Source organism: Anser cygnoides, chromosome 5 (genome assembly GCF_040182565.1).
Source record: "Anser cygnoides isolate HZ-2024a breed goose chromosome 5, Taihu_goose_T2T_genome, whole genome shotgun sequence".
NCBI classification, from domain to species: Eukaryota; Metazoa; Chordata; class Aves; order Anseriformes; family Anatidae; genus Anser; species Anser cygnoides.
Genome location: NC_089877.1, coordinates 56,366,239 through 56,387,956, shown reverse-complemented (window position 1 = coordinate 56,387,956; position 21,718 = coordinate 56,366,239). Strand labels below are relative to the sequence as shown.

Sequence of the window (21,718 nt, the reverse complement as noted above, 5' to 3'; positions counted from 1 at the left end):
ATGTGCAAATGAACACACAACTATATAAGCACTTCAAATATACACACGTACCACAAGTATGAGTGTGCAGACATCCAATGTGTTTGAACAGTCACATAAATAGGACAAAACCAGAATGGTCATTAAAGCAGTCTATTTGGGTTTTTTTTGCTAAGCCATGCCAAATGAAAAATGAGCACATTAAGTGAAAGGCAAACATTACACACAGAAGATACTCTGATTTCACTGTTTATTTTAATCTACCACTGATACATCTAGAAACACACCTTGTAAAAATGGGCCTATGGTGATAATGAGAATTTTCTTTTAGTTGAAATACTAATAACTCAAGGGCATCAAACTCATCTTCTCTATTTCACACTTCTTTAAAACAAAGTTACTTTGATGTGTTTTTGAACTAAGTATTTCATGTGAAACAGATCATATTTTTAACCAAAATTTCAGGTTTCCAGGAAATACCTTTATAAGGAAGAAGTGGCTTCTAGAGAATTCATATTAGATGAAGAACCACGGATAATTTCCTAACACCAGTCCAAATATCTGGATTTCAGCACCTGCCTATTTACATATTCAAAACTGTTAATAATTTAAATACTTTGCCTGTTCAAACAGTTGCATTTGTGCCATCAAAAAGCATATTTAGGGAAGTTGCAATAACACAGTCAACATACTCAAACAACTTTTTACAAACTACAATAGCAAACTAACTCCAGAGAGTAAGGCTACAAAGGATTTATTGTGAAAGAAAAGAGTTTGATTACTTCTTCAGCAAAGTCGGCTTCATCTTCATGGAAGTAACATTTACTTCATCATATCTACATGTCACTCAAACATCCATAAAATTCTCCTGCATCTTAATTTAAATTATGCAAATGACAAAATACTACTTCTTTACAACCCAAAGAGCACAGGAGGACAGGGCTTATCAGGCCTGAGAGTAGTGGTCTGAAATACAGATGCTTTCCTAACAAAGGCAATAAATGTGGACTTCTTGGCTCCTCAGCTACCCCTCACAGAACACCAGCTAGGGCAAACAAGGCAATATTTGCAACTGAGGCTACAGAGTCTGACAGAGCCAAAAATAAAAGCTACCTTTTCAGAGCCCCAATACCGTGCCAAAGTTAGAAGACAAGGTAACTCATGCATTCACAGATCTTCTACGAACACCCGTTAAAGGTAACTCAGCTATTACAGTTTTATTCCATGCATCTTTCACATTTTCTTCCAATACAAGGGATCAAAGCATGCAAATACTAAGGCTCAGCAGTCTGTACCAAGACCAGGGGTTCTACGTTCCCATGTGTAGTAAAATGTATTTGTTGTTCTTCTCAGGCCTCAACTCACCATTACCCAATGCACAACTTCCATTGCACCAAACAAGAATACCCTGATCCAGATAAAAAGACTGGGCACGATGACAGCCCAATACAAAGCCTATTAATATAAAGTTATCCCTTTAGCACTTTCAACTCATTTGCAAACACTCCGCCATTTTATCCTGATGACTGTGTTGCCTCCCATATATTTGGTACTGGATCAAAAACCTGAAACTCCTAAAGTTGGAATGCCGACAAAGCCCCCACATTCTGACTAAACATTTTCTCAGATCTCTTCTGCAGAGGATACCTTCTTTCACTAAGATAGTTCACAGAAGTTAGTTCAGAACCCTTTCTTTTAAGCATAAGTGAAAGTTGTTCAGATTCTATACTAGATCCTTAAACTTTAAAATGCATTTAAATTCAATTTTGGTTTCACAAAATGTTCAATAAACATTCTAGATTCTTAAGTCCAAGGAGCACCACGACCTAGTATAATCTCAGAATTAAGGCAACAAGAACATGAATTTAAGAGCATATCAGAACTCAAAGGTTGGGTCTCCTAACCCTGAGCAAAATCCTGTTTTATATTATTAGTGTGTGATCTCCCTAAACAATAGCTCAGAGTTAAAATGCCATTACTTAGTTCTTGTTTGAGCAGCTCGTTACCTGACCAATGCCATGGAAAGGTTTAAACAGAAAACAGCAACTATCTCACTGAAGTCAAGAGAAGCTCAGTTATAGGCTTCAGTGTTTTGATACTGAATGTATAATTAGTTTTGCACTACAGTAAGACAGCCTCTATTAATTACAGCAGTCTTTTTCCTTAACATACAATAACAACTTACGTGTCTCAACGCACTGCTAATATTCTGTAAGGCAAATGCACTTCTGCCAGAACTAATCCATTTACTTCAAATTTCCAATTAGAAGACAAATAATGATCTTTCATTAATTTTTTCATACTAAAAATTCAGACAAATTCTGAAATGCTTTATTTTCACTTCAGTTTTACCTGTGCTTCACTAAGGCCAAGTTCCAGCATCTCCAGTGACTTTCGAATCATGTTTGATTTTTCTTCAACCAGATTAGTTTCATCATCTTTCTTCAAACATTTCAGTGTTTCAAGTAAGCTCTGTAAAATTGAATTGTGTTCATTCTTCAGTGCCTCTAGTCCATTAATCACTTGCTTAGTTTTGGCAATGATTTCATCTTGAGTAAGCTTCTCCAACTTCTCTTCCTTTAGATACACCATTGTGGACATGTTTTCATACATTCTGAAAAAGAAGAGCATACTAGTTAACCACAGGGTAAAAAAAAAGCAACAACAAAAACAAACAAACAAAACCCAACCAAGCCATCCTCTACAAGTGAATAAAGCTCTTCTTTAACAAGTCATTAAAACATAATTGTTTTAAATACATACTCATAACGTAATGATATTTTTGCACAGCTTTCACAATGTTTTACGTCCTGGCTTTGAACAGCACTTCAAGTTTTCCAGTTTCTATTTCCAGAGTTAATATCAACACTAATTCATAAGCCAAATAACTGAAAATAAACAGACATGGCAGAAGACTTTCCAATAAGCACTAAGCAATCATGCTGCTTATCTAGGATTCTGGTTTGTGCAGTAGCTGGTGTATAAAACGTGCTATAATACATACAACTGACTCCACTGATCTACAATTATCTTTACAAATATCCACAAAATAGAATTTGAAGAAGAAATACCATCCAACCCTCTGAAAAGGTTGATCGATCAAACTTTGTCCTTTTCCAGTAGCAAGAAAACACCATCTTGATCCTTTTCCAGGGGGTAAAAAAGCTAGTATCTTTACGTATTTTGAAAACAACTGTCCCCTAAGATTACTTTACATCCATTGTTGTTCCTGTAGAATTACATACAGACATTCAATTGTCTACAGGCCTAGACACAACTGTTTTGATTAGGCTACAACAGCTGTTACGTGCTAGAAAAAATGATTTGTATAACACAATCCTTGTGATAAATGTTTCACTGTGTTATTTTGTCAGTAGGTCGCACACTCTATCAAGGCTATCAAATTTCTGGATGTTTATAAATGCCTCAACCAAATGCAAACTATAGAAACTCTGGTATATCTGTCATTATATGTCCTGTTGCTGAAGTGACAACCAAGTTTAACAACGCTGCAATACCAACAGAAGACAGAAATCACTTGATCCTGTTTCTGTATCACCAGAAAAATGTTCTATAATGAAAATAAAGAATTCAGGAATTGTTCCTTTATACTTAAGCTATGAATATCTTCAAGCGTACCAGAAGTATAAATTAGAATAAAGTAACAAAGATTCAAAAGCAATACCTTTTCACATATATACAAAGACACTTGGGGAAGCTTTGATAAATTAATGTTTACAGTCAATTTGCTAAATTGTATTAACAGCAATGAGTCTAATTTAAGAAGAAAGCGCCCCCAAAATTTATAATCACTTAAATCTTGAGTAAGATACATGCGCATCTTCATGACTACAGCTGAAGGATGTGCTTTTACCCTACTGTATTACATAAAAGAGGTTGCTCATTCTCTTTACATACACTCAAATCACCTTCTCTGTTACAACTTACTGCAACGTGATTTGTAAAAAATCATTCCCATTTGTCACAAAAGACAAAACACTACACTACCTACACTAGTTTGTTTTGTTATAATCTATTGTCTGAAAACACAGATAACTTGGGGAAGCAGTGGATTAGGTTTTATCACAATTTAATGCAAGAACTTCATATTCGCAAGCAGATGTGTAGCATATACATCTGTATCAAACACCTACTCTAGCATGGTATAAGAAACCAGCTCACCAAAACGTGATGAGCAGAACAACAATTACACACTTCCCATTCATAATATGAGAAATATTACCTGGAACGTCTAAATACCATTTTTAAAACACATACTCTCTAAAATGGCGTACAAGTGAATTACAATTTAATGTAAGTCAAATTTGTAAATAAACGCAACAAGCACAATCATATGAAAAATTATTGTGGGTTATGCTAACTTAACCTATAGCTGAGCCCTAATTACCATCTAGCATGCTGCCATGCTTTCAATTAACAGCTTCCACCCTGAATGCAAAGAACTGAACCTTTGATCATACAGAAATAAAAGAGCAAAGGGCATCTTTTGAACAGTGACTTTCATTTTGTATTTGAGAAGTTCTGAGAACTTTGTAAATTCTCTTTACAAATTGTCATTTGTAAATACCTAGAGTTTTTCTACAACATTTAAGTTTTCCAAAATAAGGAAGTGCTCATTTGCTTCTGTCTGATGTGAGCAGGGACAGCAATTCCTTCTGCGTGCTTCGGTGTTTTGTAGTCATTCTGTGACATCAAAGATGGAAGGCAGGTGTGGGGCACGTGTAAGGTGTATATAGGGGTTGTTAATAAAATTTGCACATTTTAACCACCAAAGCAGAAGTTAAATGAATACAGATAAATTATCAGCCATTCACTGTTACAAAGAGGATATGCAAAACCAATAAAGTAATGCCAAAAACTACATCAGGCCTTGAAACAGTCATCCCTTCACACAAAAATGAATCATGTAGCCAGGGGAGAACCTATCCAACAGCAGAAACCCAGAACAAGAAAATCTGTGTGCACCACCACATCTTAGGTGTGAAACGGACACCAATTTGTTACTACAGGGAAAAAGGGCTGTCAGATCCTAGCTATAATTTGGCACGTAGCTCTGGCTGCATACACCAAAGGTGCAGTTCAGGAAGCCTAAGCCAGCACAGAAACCTTTGAAGAAAGGAAAAATAGGTGTAAGAATTCCTTTTAAACCCAATGCTTAGAACCGATCACATAAGGAAAGGAATAAATCTTTCTGTGTAGGTTTTGTAGGATGTTTGTTAAAATATCTCTGAACAAAACACTACAAGAAGTTTGGACAATGTTGTTCAGTTACATACATTATTCCTTTGGTGCTCTGGAGAGCAATTGAGAAAAAGGGAAGATATCAAACATACAATTTATTATGCTATCAGATTCTTTGTAAGAGTAAGATTTATAAATATTTAATATCTTTTAAGAGTAATGTGGAGGTGTGGTGCTATTTCTATGATTTTTTTTTTATCTATTTTATAAAAGGGCAAACCTATTCATCAAGCATGACTGCATTTGAAGACATAACGATAGAATTAGTTTTGCATATCCTGAGCCCCCAAATCCCATACAAGCAGCAAAAAACTTAAGCTTGTATGCAAAAGTAGATATGCACACACAAGTGAAAAAAGACAAAACCTACTGTACACTTCTATTGCCTTTTTTCTTCCCAAGAAACAATCTTTCTTTCTCTGTGTTCCCCCACAGAAAGGAAGACAAACAACCAAATAAAACGAATGCACAAAACAGCATGCAAAGGCTTCTTAAGCTCCTTTCCGTTTTATCACGACATGAGCTTACAGTCCAAATTTTACCTGTTACAGAGCAGGGATTCTACATTCAAATACTACTTTTGTAATTCAATTTACAACTGACCAAAAAAATCAAAAAATCAAGATGCACACAGGTTTAGAGCTGGAAAACAAAACTGTGGATCAAGGGAAAAAATTCAGTGTCATCAGAGTTACAGACTAGCCTGCTGGCTTAGTCAATTTATGTATCAGATTAAATATGTGCCTGCGTAGATCTTGAGTGTTACCATCCTGTTTTATTTACCACCAGACTATTCTGTGTACTAAGTCGCTTACCACTTTTCAAACACCTTTAAAAGGAAGCAGTTTGCTTCCAACACTAAAATAGCGAACTTGGACAGTTATAAAAAGCTGCACAGTTACACCTACTAAAGAGGTTTTTGCAGAATTTCACACCAATCAATTTTGTTACTTCATTCAAAGAAATAGATTGGGAATACTAAAAATCTGAACCAGAGGAAGCAGGAACAAAAGAGAGCCAAGGCCACTGTCATGTAGCTGCTGGGATAATCTCACCATATACAAACTACTTACAGGCTGTATCCTTAATCAGTTTAAGTATTTTTTTTAGCCATAAAACTTTTAAAACAATTGCACTGGCACTGCTGACACTACAATTTGTGCCCAAATTCTCCTACAGACACACACATCAGAGCAAAGTACTTAAGCTCTTGAACTCTTATTTAAGGGTCTCGTAAACACAAATAATTTTCTGTACTCACCTACTTTAAAAAGTGTCACTTCCCTGAAAATTACTTCAAAGAATAAAAAGGTTCATGTTTAAGGTGAAATTTTATTAGATATAAAATACCACATCATATCTGATTTCTTGAATGAGAATACACACAACCATACAAATCCTCCTCTGCATACAAGAACTTATCAAGGCAGAACACTTGTCTTTTCTAAGAAACCCATGACATTTTTTTCCTCGACTAAAGACAATAATAAAACAGCTGTAATTCTTGGAGTTAAACTTTATTTCTTTATTATATACCTCAAAAAGTTTCTTCTCTGTATCATGATTTAATAGTCACATTTTAAGTACTAAAAGCTTGGAAGATACATTTTAAAATGCATCTAGTGTCTGACCATCACTGTTTTAAAATACAAAAGAAAAAAAATATATCTGTAAAGTCCTGAAACAAATCAAACTCTCCCTGAAATTTTCCTCTGAAAGCACAGACGGGACAGCTGACACAGAATAAGGTGTCTGCATACAAGAAGAAGTAAATAATTTCCCTAACAGTAAAAACTACAGGACCTCCTTGCCATGCCTATTTGCCCCATCATTTACATGAGTTGGAAAACTCCACACAGATACAGCATGTATTAGTTTGACCTTTCTGTATTTCTAATACGTACCTACCAGCTCACTGTTTTGTAATAATAATTGGTCTATTCGAGGGCTTTTAACCCTAATTTCACTCTTAGGATCTCCGTAATTACATAGCAAGGCTCCATACCCTGTCTGTGCTGGTTTCATTCTGTGTTGGTTGCAATTTACAAGCCATTAATTCCTGGCTCGGCCCAGGCACACATCTCACTGCATCACGGAGCCCTCCATCTCGAAACGCTGCTAACTGCTTTACTGCTCATCTGCACAGGGTGGGAGACTGCTTCTCAAACAATTTGAAGAAGATCATAAACTTTCCAAGCACAAAAAGATCATCACCAAACATGAAAAACCGCCTGCCACGGGAGAGCAGTACTATGTCAACCACTATATGAACTGCACCTCCTCCTAACAAGGCAGCTCAGGGCACACGCTCGGCAGAAACGGCAGGGATGAATCACCCAGGGATGTCTTTCATACACTCAAAGGCGTTTGTAAAAGGACTCGGGGAAGAAACATCCAGTTTGAACATACTGCTCTTACAGCTTACAGTCACATATGTCCAAGTCTAAAATATATATATATTATATATATAAATATATTTTTATATATAGATATATATACACACACACTAGAATGATTCTTTCAATCTAAGATGTTACTTTCTCTCCATGAGGCTACTTCCTACCACCACAAGCCATATTCCCACACCCAAAGAAATGTATACCCTCTCTTTGCCTTTGACTTGCCCTCCTTTTAATTACAATGACCTTTTACAGTCAGGCATTTTATTCTGATACACGCATCTCTGATGCCACTGAAGAAACGGCGTAGTTTTTCCTCTGTGTTTGACATATTCAGGACTGTGGACGAACTGCCAGTGCTATATATGAGTCTCGTCACAATACTATATTTGTATCTGTGTATGAGCCTCTAGAGAACAGAAAATCTTGAACCACGTCTGGAAGCAGTGCTCTGCTGGAGGTCAGACTCGAGGTACCCTCGCTGGCCCAGTTCTATAAACAGAGTACTGCTGCACTTCAGTACTGCCTCGGGGTTCCAAATATGCGATCTCAGAAAGTGTCTTTGTAATTTAGCACATGTATATACAACCTACCTTAAAAATAACTCGGTGAGAACAATTAGCAGCACGTACTGGAGCCCATAAACTGCTGACCAGAAGCAGGAAAGATGGACGAGCAACCAACCTTAAGCTGCGAGAAGGCCTTTAGAACAGCACATGTCTAAAAGAACAGGACATGTCTAAAAAAAGAATTAACTTGATTTTTTCTATCAAGTTCCTGCTAGTAAGCATCCAAATTAAATAGAAAAAAGCAAACAAACAAAAATAACCCCCTTTATTACTCTCCTTCTGCCAGCTTCCAGCTCAGAGCTAACCCTGAATGCAGAAGCCTGCCATACCACCTGGTTAAAATGAAGGTATGCAAGGTAAATACTATAAAAAGGACTCTTGTACTTCTTTAATGTCAAGGGCACACACCCAAAAAAAGCTCAGAATCAAGTTCATAATTTGACCTCCAACCTTAACACTGCAAGACATTTTCTTTTGTCGGTAAGCAAACCAGACATACACTCACACTGTGCAAGGGCTCAGCACTTCGGAAGGTAAGCCGAGGAAGTGTAAGACACCAGAAGACCCAAATACTGCAGGGATTTCGACCAGACCAGCACATCTGTTGCTTTTTGTTAACACTGCTGGGCGAAGCCTGTCCACATCACATTGCTGGGGTGAGGTTGCACAGCCACATGTTCTACATCTGCGTCGTGCCCTCCGTAACCCGCTGGCCATCATTAAGCCTATCCACGGCATTAAGCTATGTTTAAGTGAAGGGAACTATGTACCAGTTTAGCCCAAGGACAGTCACCGTGCATTTGCTTTGATATATTTTGGAATCTTTCAGCCACATAGCTTCCTATAAAGATCATACTTTACTGAGGAAGCCTTTGGATTCTTTGCAAGATAAAAATGATTAAAGGAGAAAAGCAGGGTAACAAGTTACATTTGCTAATAGAAGGTGTAACAGCAAAATATAACTCCCAGCAAGGATGATGCTGTCAGCTCTGAAAGAACACAAGCTGGGAAGATTTGCACTGCATCCCTCTAGCTGATGAGCCACCAATGCAATTATTTCCTCTTAGGTTCAGCCACGCCTGCAATTCCATAACGCCGCAGCCCATGGCCAAATCCCATCTTGCTCCTCCTGCTCCCATACTGCAGCAGACAGAGATCCCCTGTGGTATGGGCACCCTGGCACACATTACTATTACTATTACCCCCGTTATTTGTGTACGAGTAGGAATGCAATCAACCTCTTTCTAGCATAGCTCACCCTGTACATTTTACCGTTCTGATGTAGTAAGAATCAGTAGTGATTAAAAACCAGAATAGTGACATATCCTAAAATCACAGTGGATCACAGCGGATTATTCTCTCTCTGAAAAGTGGCATCTCCTTGGATGCTGGAACCAGCCCACATGCATCACGAGCATGAACAATTTAGTCTCTGTATACATTCCCAAGTCCTAACATCTCAGGTCTCACACGAAGCTAGGTGGAAATAAGACTTTTCTAGCCACTTGGTAGCACATCAGAGATTACTCTTTGTCAAAGCTGAAGCAAGTGCACAAGCCATCTGACAGGTGCATGGTCTGGGTGTTTAGTAGACCCAGACAGGTGTTTAGAGGAATTATGCCAAAAGCTGTATTTTCAAGAAGGCACATGCTTCCTAACTCTGTTAGCTGAGGTTAATATCATCTGTCACAGGTTGGCAGTACACACGTGCCTTTCCCTACATCTGAAACAGCATACTTATTTAATACTTTTAGACCCCCAGTAAGATCAAAACCCCAGTCTTTTCCGGAATAATAAAACAGAGCACAAACTTCTTCCACTGCTTGGTAGTCTTGGACAATAAACTCTAATGGCAATTTGTTAATTTCAGTTATGCCCACGTAGCTTCTGAAGATGGCAGACCGCAAATCTCGGCCTCCTACCCCCCGGAGCAAGGGAGTCGCTGCTTTTGTGCGTGACTGCCGCGTCAACACCAAACAGCGTCTGGTGCTTTTCTCCAAAGCTAGTACTCCCTAGTTTCTTGTGAGCACTAATAAGCAGTTTCAAGCAGCCACAAACGGACCTCAAGAAAAGCTGACCGTCTGCCCTGTTCCCTACGATACTAGCCACAAGATTTACCTTGTGCTTCTGACCACAAAGCCCACCTCGCTGTGCACACGGGAGGTTAAGGTGCATTTTAACGAAATGATCTACGACTATATCGAGTAGTTACATAAAGACAGAGTAAGCATTCTTAAATGCATCAGGAGGCAGAAGGTGAATGATTTTTAAAGTCATCATATTTATACTTAGCTTTGGAAAATTAAAAACGCTTGTCACAAGAATCAAAGAAAAAAATCAAGGATAATTATTCAAAAAAATGTGTATTGTAGTTTAGTATGCTGTTATCACAAAGACATGCTTCATAAATTATCTGCTTTAAGTGGATTGAAAGGAAATTTTGACTGTATTTTTAAAGAAATACTGTCAAGACGATCTGAGTTACAAATCCATCATCACTGTCAAATCCCGTATTTTTTACCCTCAATATTCCAACTCTCTATATTTATTTCTGTGTGGGAACGGTGCTTGGCTCTTGATGGGCTTATCAGCTTCTGCAGCCATGTCTTCAGTGAATCTTGAGTCTTGATGTTTTTTGTAGACTGATTCTAACGGATGAGAGAATGAATCTCTTTGGGACTGGAATAGAGAGGTCTAGCAACTGCAAAGTGGTTTGAATTATGTATGTTTTGCAATTTTAAGTTGTCAATAGTGTAGACAAACCATTTTTTGAGCTTGACTCTAGTTCTTTCATTTTGCATTTTTATTTCTGGGACATGAACTCCTTTCCTAAGTCAAGTAATCATCTATTTACGTTATCTATCTTAACTCTAGATGGCACTTAGGTAAAAGTACAAGAGTGTTCCCATCAAATCAGACTTCCACAATACATTAAAAACCACATCAGCTTCCACTTACTAACATCAGACCCATAATCTTTACCAAATTTACTTTTTATGGCATTCCTGTGACCTTTAACAAAAATAAAACGCGTGCAGGGAGGGCAGAGAAGGCCACATTCTGCCTCACAATTCTGCCAGCAATTCTTCCCATAAAAGGCCAATTTACTGAAAGTACAGATTATGGTGCTCTTGCAGGCTCGTGGATGTTGAAGGGAAGGGTTATCTGTATCAAAACTGAGAAAACCAGCAACTCCTTCTGCACACAGAAAAGCCCCATCCACTAACATTGCTTCAGCATGGGCCAGCCTTTAGATTTAACAAATCCTTAAATCTGATTTTCAAGTTACCTAATAGCCTACATTAAGATGCACCAACTATGCAAAGAGTCTCCCCTTCAACCTTTAGGGTAAATCACCTTCCCTTTTATCCTTACATTTAAGGAAGGGAATAAAACCCCCAAACCAACTGACCTCATTCTTCCAAACTACAGGAGGAGGTGCACAACAAGATAGTTCAGATGTTGTCCACAATATTAAGAAAAAATTCCTTCTATACCATTAAATATTCCACCAAAATTGATACTTTCAATGGTAATCGCCAGTTATCAGGCTAACACGACACACCTTGCAAATTTCATCTCATAGGAAGTGTAGCAAATGATGCAATCCTCTAGCAAAACAACCTTGTATCACTCACTGTGTATCTTACCCAGCCTAGCAGAGAGCTGATTTTGCTATAAGGTTGTGAATCATGTCCCCTTTAAGTGCTCTGTAATCTGCAGTGCTTACTCAGATGAAGTCGATCAGGGCCAGAAGCACAGAGCCGTACAACAGGCCCTAGCCCAGCACGTGACAAAGTCACCCTGGCATTCTCTCTCACATCCAGGGATCAAACCACAGTTTTAGCCCCAGCTCCAGCCCTCTCTCATTATTTATCTTAGTGATTGCTGGGGCACTGGGACTCCTTTGGGACTCCGGAAATATTGGCTGCATCTACAACATTCACTTAACAGTTACCATCGTCCTGCTGCACCAGGCCGCTCCTCTTGTGTACTGGCAAAGAACAACAGATTAAATTGAAAACAGACACAACAGACATTAAAAGTAACACTTTGAATATTGTATTTTAAATGGTCTCGTTTGGATAAATCTGATTTGAAAGCATCCCTGAGTACTGCGGATGGCAGAACAGTCACTTCCTAAAACAACTGTGCCACTAAAAGCAACAGATCACATATTTTTCAGTATTGTTCCATGTGCAGCCAGACCAGCAGAGAGAGGAAAAAAAATAAAAAAAAATCAGCCAGCATATTTCCAGGCCATTTGTTAGCACAACAACTGGGTGGGGATCAAGAAACAGAATCACTGGACACACAAACTACACACAGGCAGTGTAACTCAAATCCCACTGACTGCTGCTTTTAAAAATATGCTGTGCATCTCTACCTGCATTCTGCAGACTCAGCACTCAGGGTTTTTTTTAAGTTATAAATCACGTTCTAACAGTAAAATTTAAATGGACTCAAAAAACGACATATAGCATATAATTTTAACTTAAAAGTACTGTGAGAGAAACTGTTACTGAGTAAGAAAGGCTTAAAAGCAGTTATTGAATCATCAATCAGCCTTTACCTCTGTTCTGAGCAGTGGAGAGCAGATGTAATTAAGTATCAGCAAATTACTGGGCCATCCAGTCAAAGTCACCCTGTGGTGCCTCTTGCCTTCTCAGAGGATAGCAGATGGGTAACAAGTTTCTGAGAATGAGGACATCTGGCTAAAGCAGTATCAGTATGATAACAAAACCTTTTCTGTCTTCTCTGGGCTTTGTTTTAAGCCACCAGGAACACCCACCAAGGACCAGCGTTCTCTGTGCCAGAGCGCTCAGAGCAGAACACAACCAGCTTTTAGCACGGCCTCTCTGTTAAACGAACTCTGCCTTACGTAGACACGGGGATCAGGTTTGCACCCACTAAGCCTTCTCGATCTATACCACTCCTCAAAATGAACATATTGTTCCGAGAATTCAATCCAGCAAGATCTCTAGGTCCTTGTCGAGTGTGCCAGCACACTGACAAACATCAGCACGACTCCTGCACCCTCTGTATTGCAATACAGCAACATCCAGTATGCTGAGTGCAACTGGGGTACACCCAAAGAAGAAATCATAAACAACTGCATTCCTACATCTTCCATGCACTAGTATCTGATAGGAGAGGATTTACAGAGAAATGAGATCAGAGGAGGAACTTTTTTTTTTTTTTTAAGCAGACACAAAATGTCTGGAGCACAAACCCAGCCAAAATCTGTGTCACCCCGCTGCCATACAGACAGCTGTGTTAACAGAGCGAGGGCGTGGAACAAGTGGCAGGAGTGTGGAACTTCATAAAGCAGCACCCAGACCAAACAAACATGCAACTATAACCTTAGCCACTGATTATATATTACTGTTTTGTCAGCAGAAACAATTTATGAGGCTGCTGCCCTCCCGTCTCAAACCCGTAACCTCTCCTTCCCCATCCCGCTACTTCCATTAATCCAATTACACACAGCCACCATCTACATCGACCTGCGGGGGGAAAATAGCCTGCTTTTTTAGCCATCCCTCCTGTCTCAAGACACACACTAAGCATGACTCGGGAGGGACGCATCCAGTTTAACCACATGAACAAATGCAATGTTAAAGCCGGGGGTGCAGCAAAACACATTTGTGAAGATGAGGGAACAACAGCTGCCTCTGGGAAATGGAAGCTGCTCAAGCTGGAAGATACAACTGGGACCTTCCTACGTTATAGAGCCCGACGTTGTTTGCTAAAGGAACATCCATAAAAGCATTCAGTCTTAAGCACAATATTCTGTTCAGAAGCAAAACCAGCAGAACCACCCCCACCACTGAACCCACCTCCTCTCCTGCTAGCCCGTAAATCTGCACGCCGTGCTTGGCGAATCAGTCAACTGCTGTCAGCTGGAAAGGAGCAAACAAGATATATGGCAGGAATGCAGCCACTGCGGTCCTGTAGGAAGCTTACAACCACCACCCTCTCCACAGTGGAATGGCACACGCGAGCAACAAAACACTGAGAGCACTTGCAGTGTGCTCTTAACTTTTAACTGCTGCTGTTGCTGGACAAAGCACAGCATTAGGACACTGCACAATATTAACAGCAATATACTGCTAGAAGGGATAGCAGCACATGATGTAAGAAATAGTTTATGAGTATATAATCAGTCGCTGTACATAAGGTATAAAATAAATACTAAGATTTATGATAGACAGCCAGTTATCTGATAATTTTGAAAAAGTTAAGTATTGTTTTTTTAAATGACAACCTTGATTTTTAGACACAGCTTTGTTTCCTGGAACATATACACAATGTAAGAGAAGCAGATATTAGCTATTACCAAAAAGGTTAGTTTTAAATCAGACACTTCTTGACCTTATCAATGTTAATTAGTGCATTATTAACTTTTTACATGGTTTTCTGGGTACATGCAAGTGCAGGGTTACAATCCCATAGTAATTAGGCTGTCGTTAGCCACCACCCCAACCCTACCAATATATAAGGCAGCTGGTACTACTGACTGATGAGTTACATTTGTTGCTATACTCACTTCAGAATATAGTAAAGTCACTTACAGGTCTGATGTAATGCCCCAAACACCACCTTAACATGATTAATGGGTTTTATGGCAATTATTTACAAAGAACCAACATAGGAAACTGCTCAGTTTTAAGACTACCTGCAAAAGGCATTTTAGTACTTCTACCTGTAAGCAAGACCTGATATTGAGAAACCAGGTTAAAAAACCTGCACGTTTATGTAGACAACAGGGGGGAAGCATATGGCGTAGAAGACCAGACGATCACATGATTCAGAGCAAAAAAAAAAAGGTGACCGATAATAATTATTTGAAAAAATCAATTCAATTCCACCTGCAGGTCAAAACTGCTTCTAGGGTAAATATCGTCTCTGCACTAAAAAGAGTTAAAACAGCAGAGCTCAAGGGAGATAAGCAGGATTCAGAGAATCAAACAGTGATTAAATCAACAGCCAGATACTATTACTTGCATCTGTTTTCTTAGCTAACTCAGTCTGAAGAAACTATCAAGTATGAGAAATTACATATGCTAATTTCTTATACTGTATAAAGAAAATTAGTATTAACTGTGCTTTAGTGTTTGCCCTCTGAGAACAAGTCCTTTGTTCACACAAATATATTTTAGGTACTGGAAGCATACATCCTGAGCTCTCATGCTTGCCTATCTGCTATGGCTTGTCATTATTAATTATGTTAACTGTCTAGGACAATAAAACATTTTCCAAAACAAGCACAGTGTCATCTGTCAAAGAACGTCGCACAAAACCCTGTGGAAATAATTCCTACATCACTGAAAGGATCTATAATTCTGGCTCTTACCCTCTAACAAAGTGCTCGATTCAAATTCTGTATGTAAAAGCAACAAAAGCATCTCAGCAAATCTAAGCTAGCATGAGGGCATCTTTTTCTTGTCAGGCATTAATTGATTTTGGTGACTGATAAATAATCTTTCAAAGAAAGCACACTTATTTCTACAGCCTGCTATTACACAGAAAAATGTTTCACTAAAGAAATTATTGGGAAAGCTTTACTACCTCAAAAATACCCAAAGCTGAGTATGACTCAGGATATAACCATTTTGACCGGCTCTATTTTGATGTCAAGAAGGCTTCTTTTTAAAATGAACGTCTTTGTTACTTGGTATCTATTAGACATTACTTGCTCAATGATTTTGTTTTAGGGAAAATGAGAGTTAACATTGCAAATAAATGTTTTTCTGAACTTTGTTTTATAAAAACATATTAGGTACCTTGACCAATGAAAAAACACCTTGGAAATATAGTATTATCCAGGCTGTATTAAGAGAAAAGCCTGTGACTAGACACTTCTATTGCAATGATGAAGGAATTGGCCACATCCCATTTTTATGATAGATGTGTCATGCTGAACTATACCTGCAAGCAGACAGACCACAAAAGGTTTATTTAAATAGTCCTAGTAGGCGTTTCCTCATCACCGTCTGCTACCATACTCTTCAACTTTAAATACAAAAATATATTTTGCTTCTTTATGAACGTTCCCAAACTCACTTATTTTCCAGTCCCCTTATGAAAATATTCATAATATTATTATCAAATATTTGTACGCTGAATTAAGTTTTAAAATAATTATGATACGCATCTGAAAAGATGCTGTTAATACCAGAATAAATTCACTTATAGGTCTTCCAGAGAAGCCAAGCAGAATAAGAGATGAAAGAGTAACTGCACAAGCCCACGATGTCTCAAGAGAAACAGAAGCTGCATTAAGTGGACTCAGAGCAGAATGAGAGGCTACAGTATTTCCCCAAGCTCCCAATTAAGTAACAGCCATGTAGGTATGTGTGTGCACACATATAGATACACATATAAACACACACGCAGATATACAGAGAGAGATGCATACAGCCTAAGGGTGGCACACAAGTGAGGGTTTTCTGACATCATCTTGGTAAGTTCTTCATAAACGGAGCAAGCAGCAATTGCTCTTATATCCCTTATGCATCTGTACTGCATTGTTTTGATTACTGCCTGTCAAAATGTTTAGTAGATTGTATTCTGGACTCCTGCAAGTTTCTTTTATGATTTTGAACATGATTCTTTCTTCACTGAAGAAAAGCTTTTTAGAAATTAGTTTCCATAAGGCACTGTTGGCATGTCACAATATTTTAATGAACAGTAATTGATGCAACTTCACGAGACATTTTGGGAGTAGCATTATTCCCTTTTGAAATTACATATCATAGCATATTTTCTTTGATTAGAAAATGAATGGAATTTAGACTTGAATTGCTGTTAGAATTTCTCATTAATGGAATTGTCCAGTTCCTTCATCATCCTTCAGGAAACAGAAAGGTTGCCAAACTTTAACTGCAACATGATGCAGAAATGATACTGCATTGTTGTGTGTGTGTCTTTCAGGAACTGACAACTTAAAAGCTCTGCATTTTACTACATGGTTCTGCATTATATAAAAAGCATATCTAAATGGAACAACTAGTTTTCCATATTTGTCACAGTTTCACAAAAAGGTTCTCTGAAACCATGTGTTCACAAAAAAAATCTGTAAGTGACTTACAAAATATGAGGTCTTCTGCTCAGAATCACCATCTGGATCAGTTTTCTCTCTGCTTCTAGTAAATGCTGAATGTGTTACTTTCAACTGTATCTATAATCCTAGGGTTATAATATCCTCTATCATGTTTTGCTGAAGCTTTGGAATTTATAATCAATTAAAATAAAGCTATTTTCCGGAACAGTTTGAAACATATATATATATATTTTAATTAAAATGCTAAGCTGTCCGAATCTCGAAGGTTCCTTTTTAGCTTTCCAATGCACACCCTTTGGACATAAGTTTCCTATTTAAGTGAAGTTCAAGTACAAAAGGGGAAGTAAAACAGATAATTACTTCACAGAGTAAATGTTACTAAACCTTCTGCCAACTGCCAGAACACAAAAATGATATTTTGAGACTCCTCACTTAATATATTTTTATGCATGGCTGCGAAAGAATTTATATTATGAGTGACACTGTTCACCAATTTGCTGTTTAAAGCAAAGTATAAGAACAAACTTTCACTCTTTTCTAGCTGCTTTTGCTTTCTGATTCTGTATTTTGACTCCATGTTTGGTACTTGAATACCGCTGCTACATTTAAGTCATGTGCATCAAGGGAAATGAGTAATGGGGAAAAAATAATAGAGTAAAAGCACCCTCATTGATTTAGTAGCCTTCAAAAAGCTAGTCAGTAGCATTAATTTAGGTGATGCTGCTTTGGTTGTTAAAACGTGCTTCAATATGCTCATAACACGGCATTCAGTAAGGAGGCAAGTCCCTTTTTATGATCACAGACAACTGCTATGCAGCTTTACAAATCAGACATCTTGTTACCTACAAATATTAGGAACGTAAAGCCAGGATGAAAAAGACTAGAAAGTGTCTAATTGATCTGTGCCCAAAAGATACAGTTATCAATAAAGTCAGGTATGGATTAGGGCCATTTTGCTAGCATAACATGTTCCTAATCCATGATTTTCTTCATCATTTTAGCACTGTACGAATCTGGCCGAGATCTTAGTGTAAGACCTCAGAGCGCAGCACGGCGGGCGGGTGACCTGTAAGATATAAATCCGGTCCCTATTTACAAAAACCCAAGCTGGAAGCTGTCTCCGCCTCTTCTTCCACCATTTCAGAAGGAGCAACAAACCCCAACAGCCAAACCCAAGTACAGGCGAAGGAAAAACAAAAGCGCCGCACGGACACGGGCTGACCGCGGCGGATGGGCGAGGCCGACGGACCCTCTTGGCCCCCCTCAGACCCTTCCAGCCCCCCTCAGACTCCTTCAGACCCCTCCGGACCCCCTCAGACCCTTCCAAACCCCCTCAGCCCCGCTCAACCCCCCTCAGTCCCCGGGCCCCCTCCCTGGGCGGCGCCGGGCCGGCACCGCAGCGCTGAGGGAGGGAAGGGGAAGGGACAAAGCCCGGCTCGTCCCCAGCCCCGCCGGGGGGATGCCTCCGCTCTAGCGGATCAGCAGGGGGACACGAAACAGGGGGGAAAGCCACCTCCCATCCCGATAAAATAAAAGAAACCCAAGCCACCCGAGCCGAGGCACCCCACGCGAGAGGGGCCGGCTGTCAGCGGGGCGGCGGAGGGTCCTTTTGTTGTTTGCGCAAGGGGAAGGCGCCGAGAGGAAGGAGAAGGCAGCGGTGTGGGGCCGGTGCCCCCCCGTCCCCGTCCTCCCCGCTCCCCGGCTCACCGCTCGGTGCTGCAGGCTCGGGCGATGTGCGCAGCGCTCGCAGGGGCGGCGGGGGCCGCGCAGCCCGGGGCTGGGCTGGGGAAGGGGGGGAGGGGGGGGATAAGGAAAGGAGGCGACCGGAGGAGGATGTCAGCGATGGGCGGGCGGAAGGAAAAGGGTTTTGCAGGGCGAGGAGGGGTGAGGAAGAGGGTGGGCGCCGCGGCGCCTTCGGTGCTTCCCGTGAGGAGCTGACAAGCCCGGCAGCGGCGGCCGCGGAGCGCTCGGCGAGGGGCCCCGGCCCCTGAGGAGCGGGCGCTGACAGCTGCTGGCAGCCGCCGCCCCGGCTCCTGGTGCTGCCCCCGCCCTACACCGCCCCACACCGCCCACCGGCACGGCTCGGCACGGCACGGCCCGGCCCACCGACCCGCCCAACATGGCGGCTCCCCTCCTTCTCCCAGCGGCCCCCGCGCGGTTCTTCTCCCTCCCCTCAGCGACCGCCGCCATGGCGCTCGGCGGCGAGGGGGAGCGGGCGGGGGCAGAGCATCCCGCTGACAGCCCCGAGGTTGCCCGGGGAAGGGGCATCAGGCCGTGTCTGGGCTTTGCCCGGAGCAAAATGCGGTGTTTCCTTAACGCCCCGTCAGGTGCCGCAGGGCTGGTCCGGCACCAGGGTTGGGTACCGCTGCTGATGGTGGTGTCGGGTGTTTTGGGTGTCTGAGGAGGTTTAGGGTTGTGTAAAGCGGGGTGACAGCAGGACTCGTAAATGCTCTAGCAGAACTCCTGTGGAGCAGCAGCAGCTTGTGGTGTACAAATCACCCAGGAAAGCAGGCTGAAAATCGTCAGGTGAAGGCTGGGTGCACCCTCTGGGCTTGTTGGGTGCTGCTTGCATGTTTCAACACCCTTGTCGTGGATGCACGTTGGATCCACAGAAGGATCCCTACTGTTACACAGGTTTATGCATAAAATTTAAGAGTTTCATCAGAAATGCAGTGACACTTGTCACAAGAACTACTTTGCAGCTTCCAATTTCACTCCCACTGCCTCTAAAGAAGAAAGAATGGTCGCAGTGTTTTCTTCATGTTGTTTAATGTTCCACAGGATACATGTTAATCAGAAATGAAGATGGAAGAAACTGAGGTCTGAGATGAAAAACAGTTAAATATAATGCAGCAGTACAATGTATATTGGGAGTCATCAGGGGACAGTGACAGCCTAACTTTATAAAGGTATTATTAACGTCTAGACAGAATATTATGGTGCATTATCACCCCAGCACCACATACGTAATTCCTGTGGTATGTATAGGTATGAATCATAAGCTTATAGAACATATGGAGGTATAGTGGAAAATCAAAATGTGCAGCCTCACCTCAATGGTAAATTGTATAAAGCTATGCTTACATCTGTTTGCCTTCACATAAAACATTGAACAAATTTACAAAATGGCATATGTGACAGCAAGGATAAGGTGAGAAAGCAAGACTCCTAAGAGGAAGATGGAATCAAAACTAATGCAGTAGTCAGAGAAGTGTAAGAACAGGAAAAGACACTCATATGGAGGACTTGTTAGTCTTAGGTCAGAGGTTGGACTAGGTGATCTTGGAGGTCTCTTCCAACCTAGATGATTCTGTGATTCTAAGGCCAACAGAAACAAAATTAGGGGAAAATGGATCAGCTACAGACTGCAAGTGCAGAGAGTCACTGTTGGGTTTGAAAAGCTGAGGGAACTGTACTATACTTTCTGAATTCTGCTGATACCTGTCTTGCACAGGTCAAGCTTTCCAACAAAAACCAGCTGTGATACTGGTACTTCAGAGCAGCAGCTTCTTGTGTTTTTCATCTCCATTTAAAACACTCCTCTGGCCATTTTGTATTAGTGGTTTATCATCATACTGTAGTTTGTCCTGACAGGGAAGTCAGGGCATTGGCCAGGCAAACTGTGTATAATGACGTGAAATATGTGTTTGAAATAAATATGAAAGGGGGGAAAAAATTGAAGGGCATTCCTTTACACAAACTGCATTTTTAAAAGAGTCATGCCAATTGGTCCACAAGTTCAGAGGATTGCCATGAATATGCAAGAGATTTAATTAAAATAGAACATGCCCTAATTACATAATTATGCAAGAGAACTGATTCAAAGAAACCTCTCCTGTCTTTTGAATAAACAATATTCATTGCTTTCTTCCTATCACACATTTGCTTTCAAAGGTTTCCTGCAATTAGCTGCTTACCCAAGGGAGCTGAGTATCTCTTGAACAAAGCAACTACTCCAGCTATGACCCTGATTCATAATATGCTGCCTAATGAAGTATATGCATGCTTGCAATTTCCCACGTAAGTAGTACACACTATAAGCTCCCTTGTGCAGGAAGGCTGCTTAGTTCAATGCAACCAAAGTGCAGTATCACTTCCCTCTGTTTATGGCACACAGGAGAAGAGCAGACACAAAAGAGACTTGGGGAGCATGCTTCTCCCTCAGGCTCCTGCCTGACCTGAAAATCACAAGTTCCTCTCCAATTGGATCTTGTTTTTCCTGTGCCATCTACATAAGAATTATCCCTGTTCCTCTAGCAGTAAAGCTGTTTGCTGTCCACATTTCCATCTTCTCTTAGGTAACTAGTTATGCTATGTGCCCTGTTTTTAGGATGAAGTGACCTAGACATGCTGTCTGTAGAATGTTCCCTGTCTACCATCAACAAGGTCACAGGTTTTCTGCAGACATCTGAGTGGGTACTACACCAAAATCCCAAAACATA

At 40.4% G+C, this 21,718-nt stretch overlaps 1 protein-coding gene across 7 annotated transcripts in view; it reads right to left on the bottom strand.

Moving 5' to 3' along the window:
* KLC1 (kinesin light chain 1) overlaps positions 1–19,353 on the bottom strand; it is a 50,385-nt gene extending 31,032 nt beyond the window's left edge. For 2 of the 7 annotated variants that reach the window (XM_048069876.2, XM_066998411.1), the window contains exons 1-2: positions 18,984–19,353; positions 2,332–2,593 (exon numbers count right to left, since the gene is read on the bottom strand). In XM_048069876.2, coding sequence (XP_047925833.1) covers positions 2,332–2,592 — 261 coding nt within the window. In that variant the 5' untranslated portion in view covers position 2,593; positions 18,984–19,353. Of the gene's footprint in view, positions 1–2,331; positions 2,594–14,049; positions 14,069–18,983 lie in introns of those variants that run through there. The other 5 variants (XM_066998412.1, XM_066998413.1, XM_066998414.1 and 2 more) reach the window with 4 other exon arrangements.
* Positions 19,354–21,718: the final 2,365 nt, after the last annotated feature.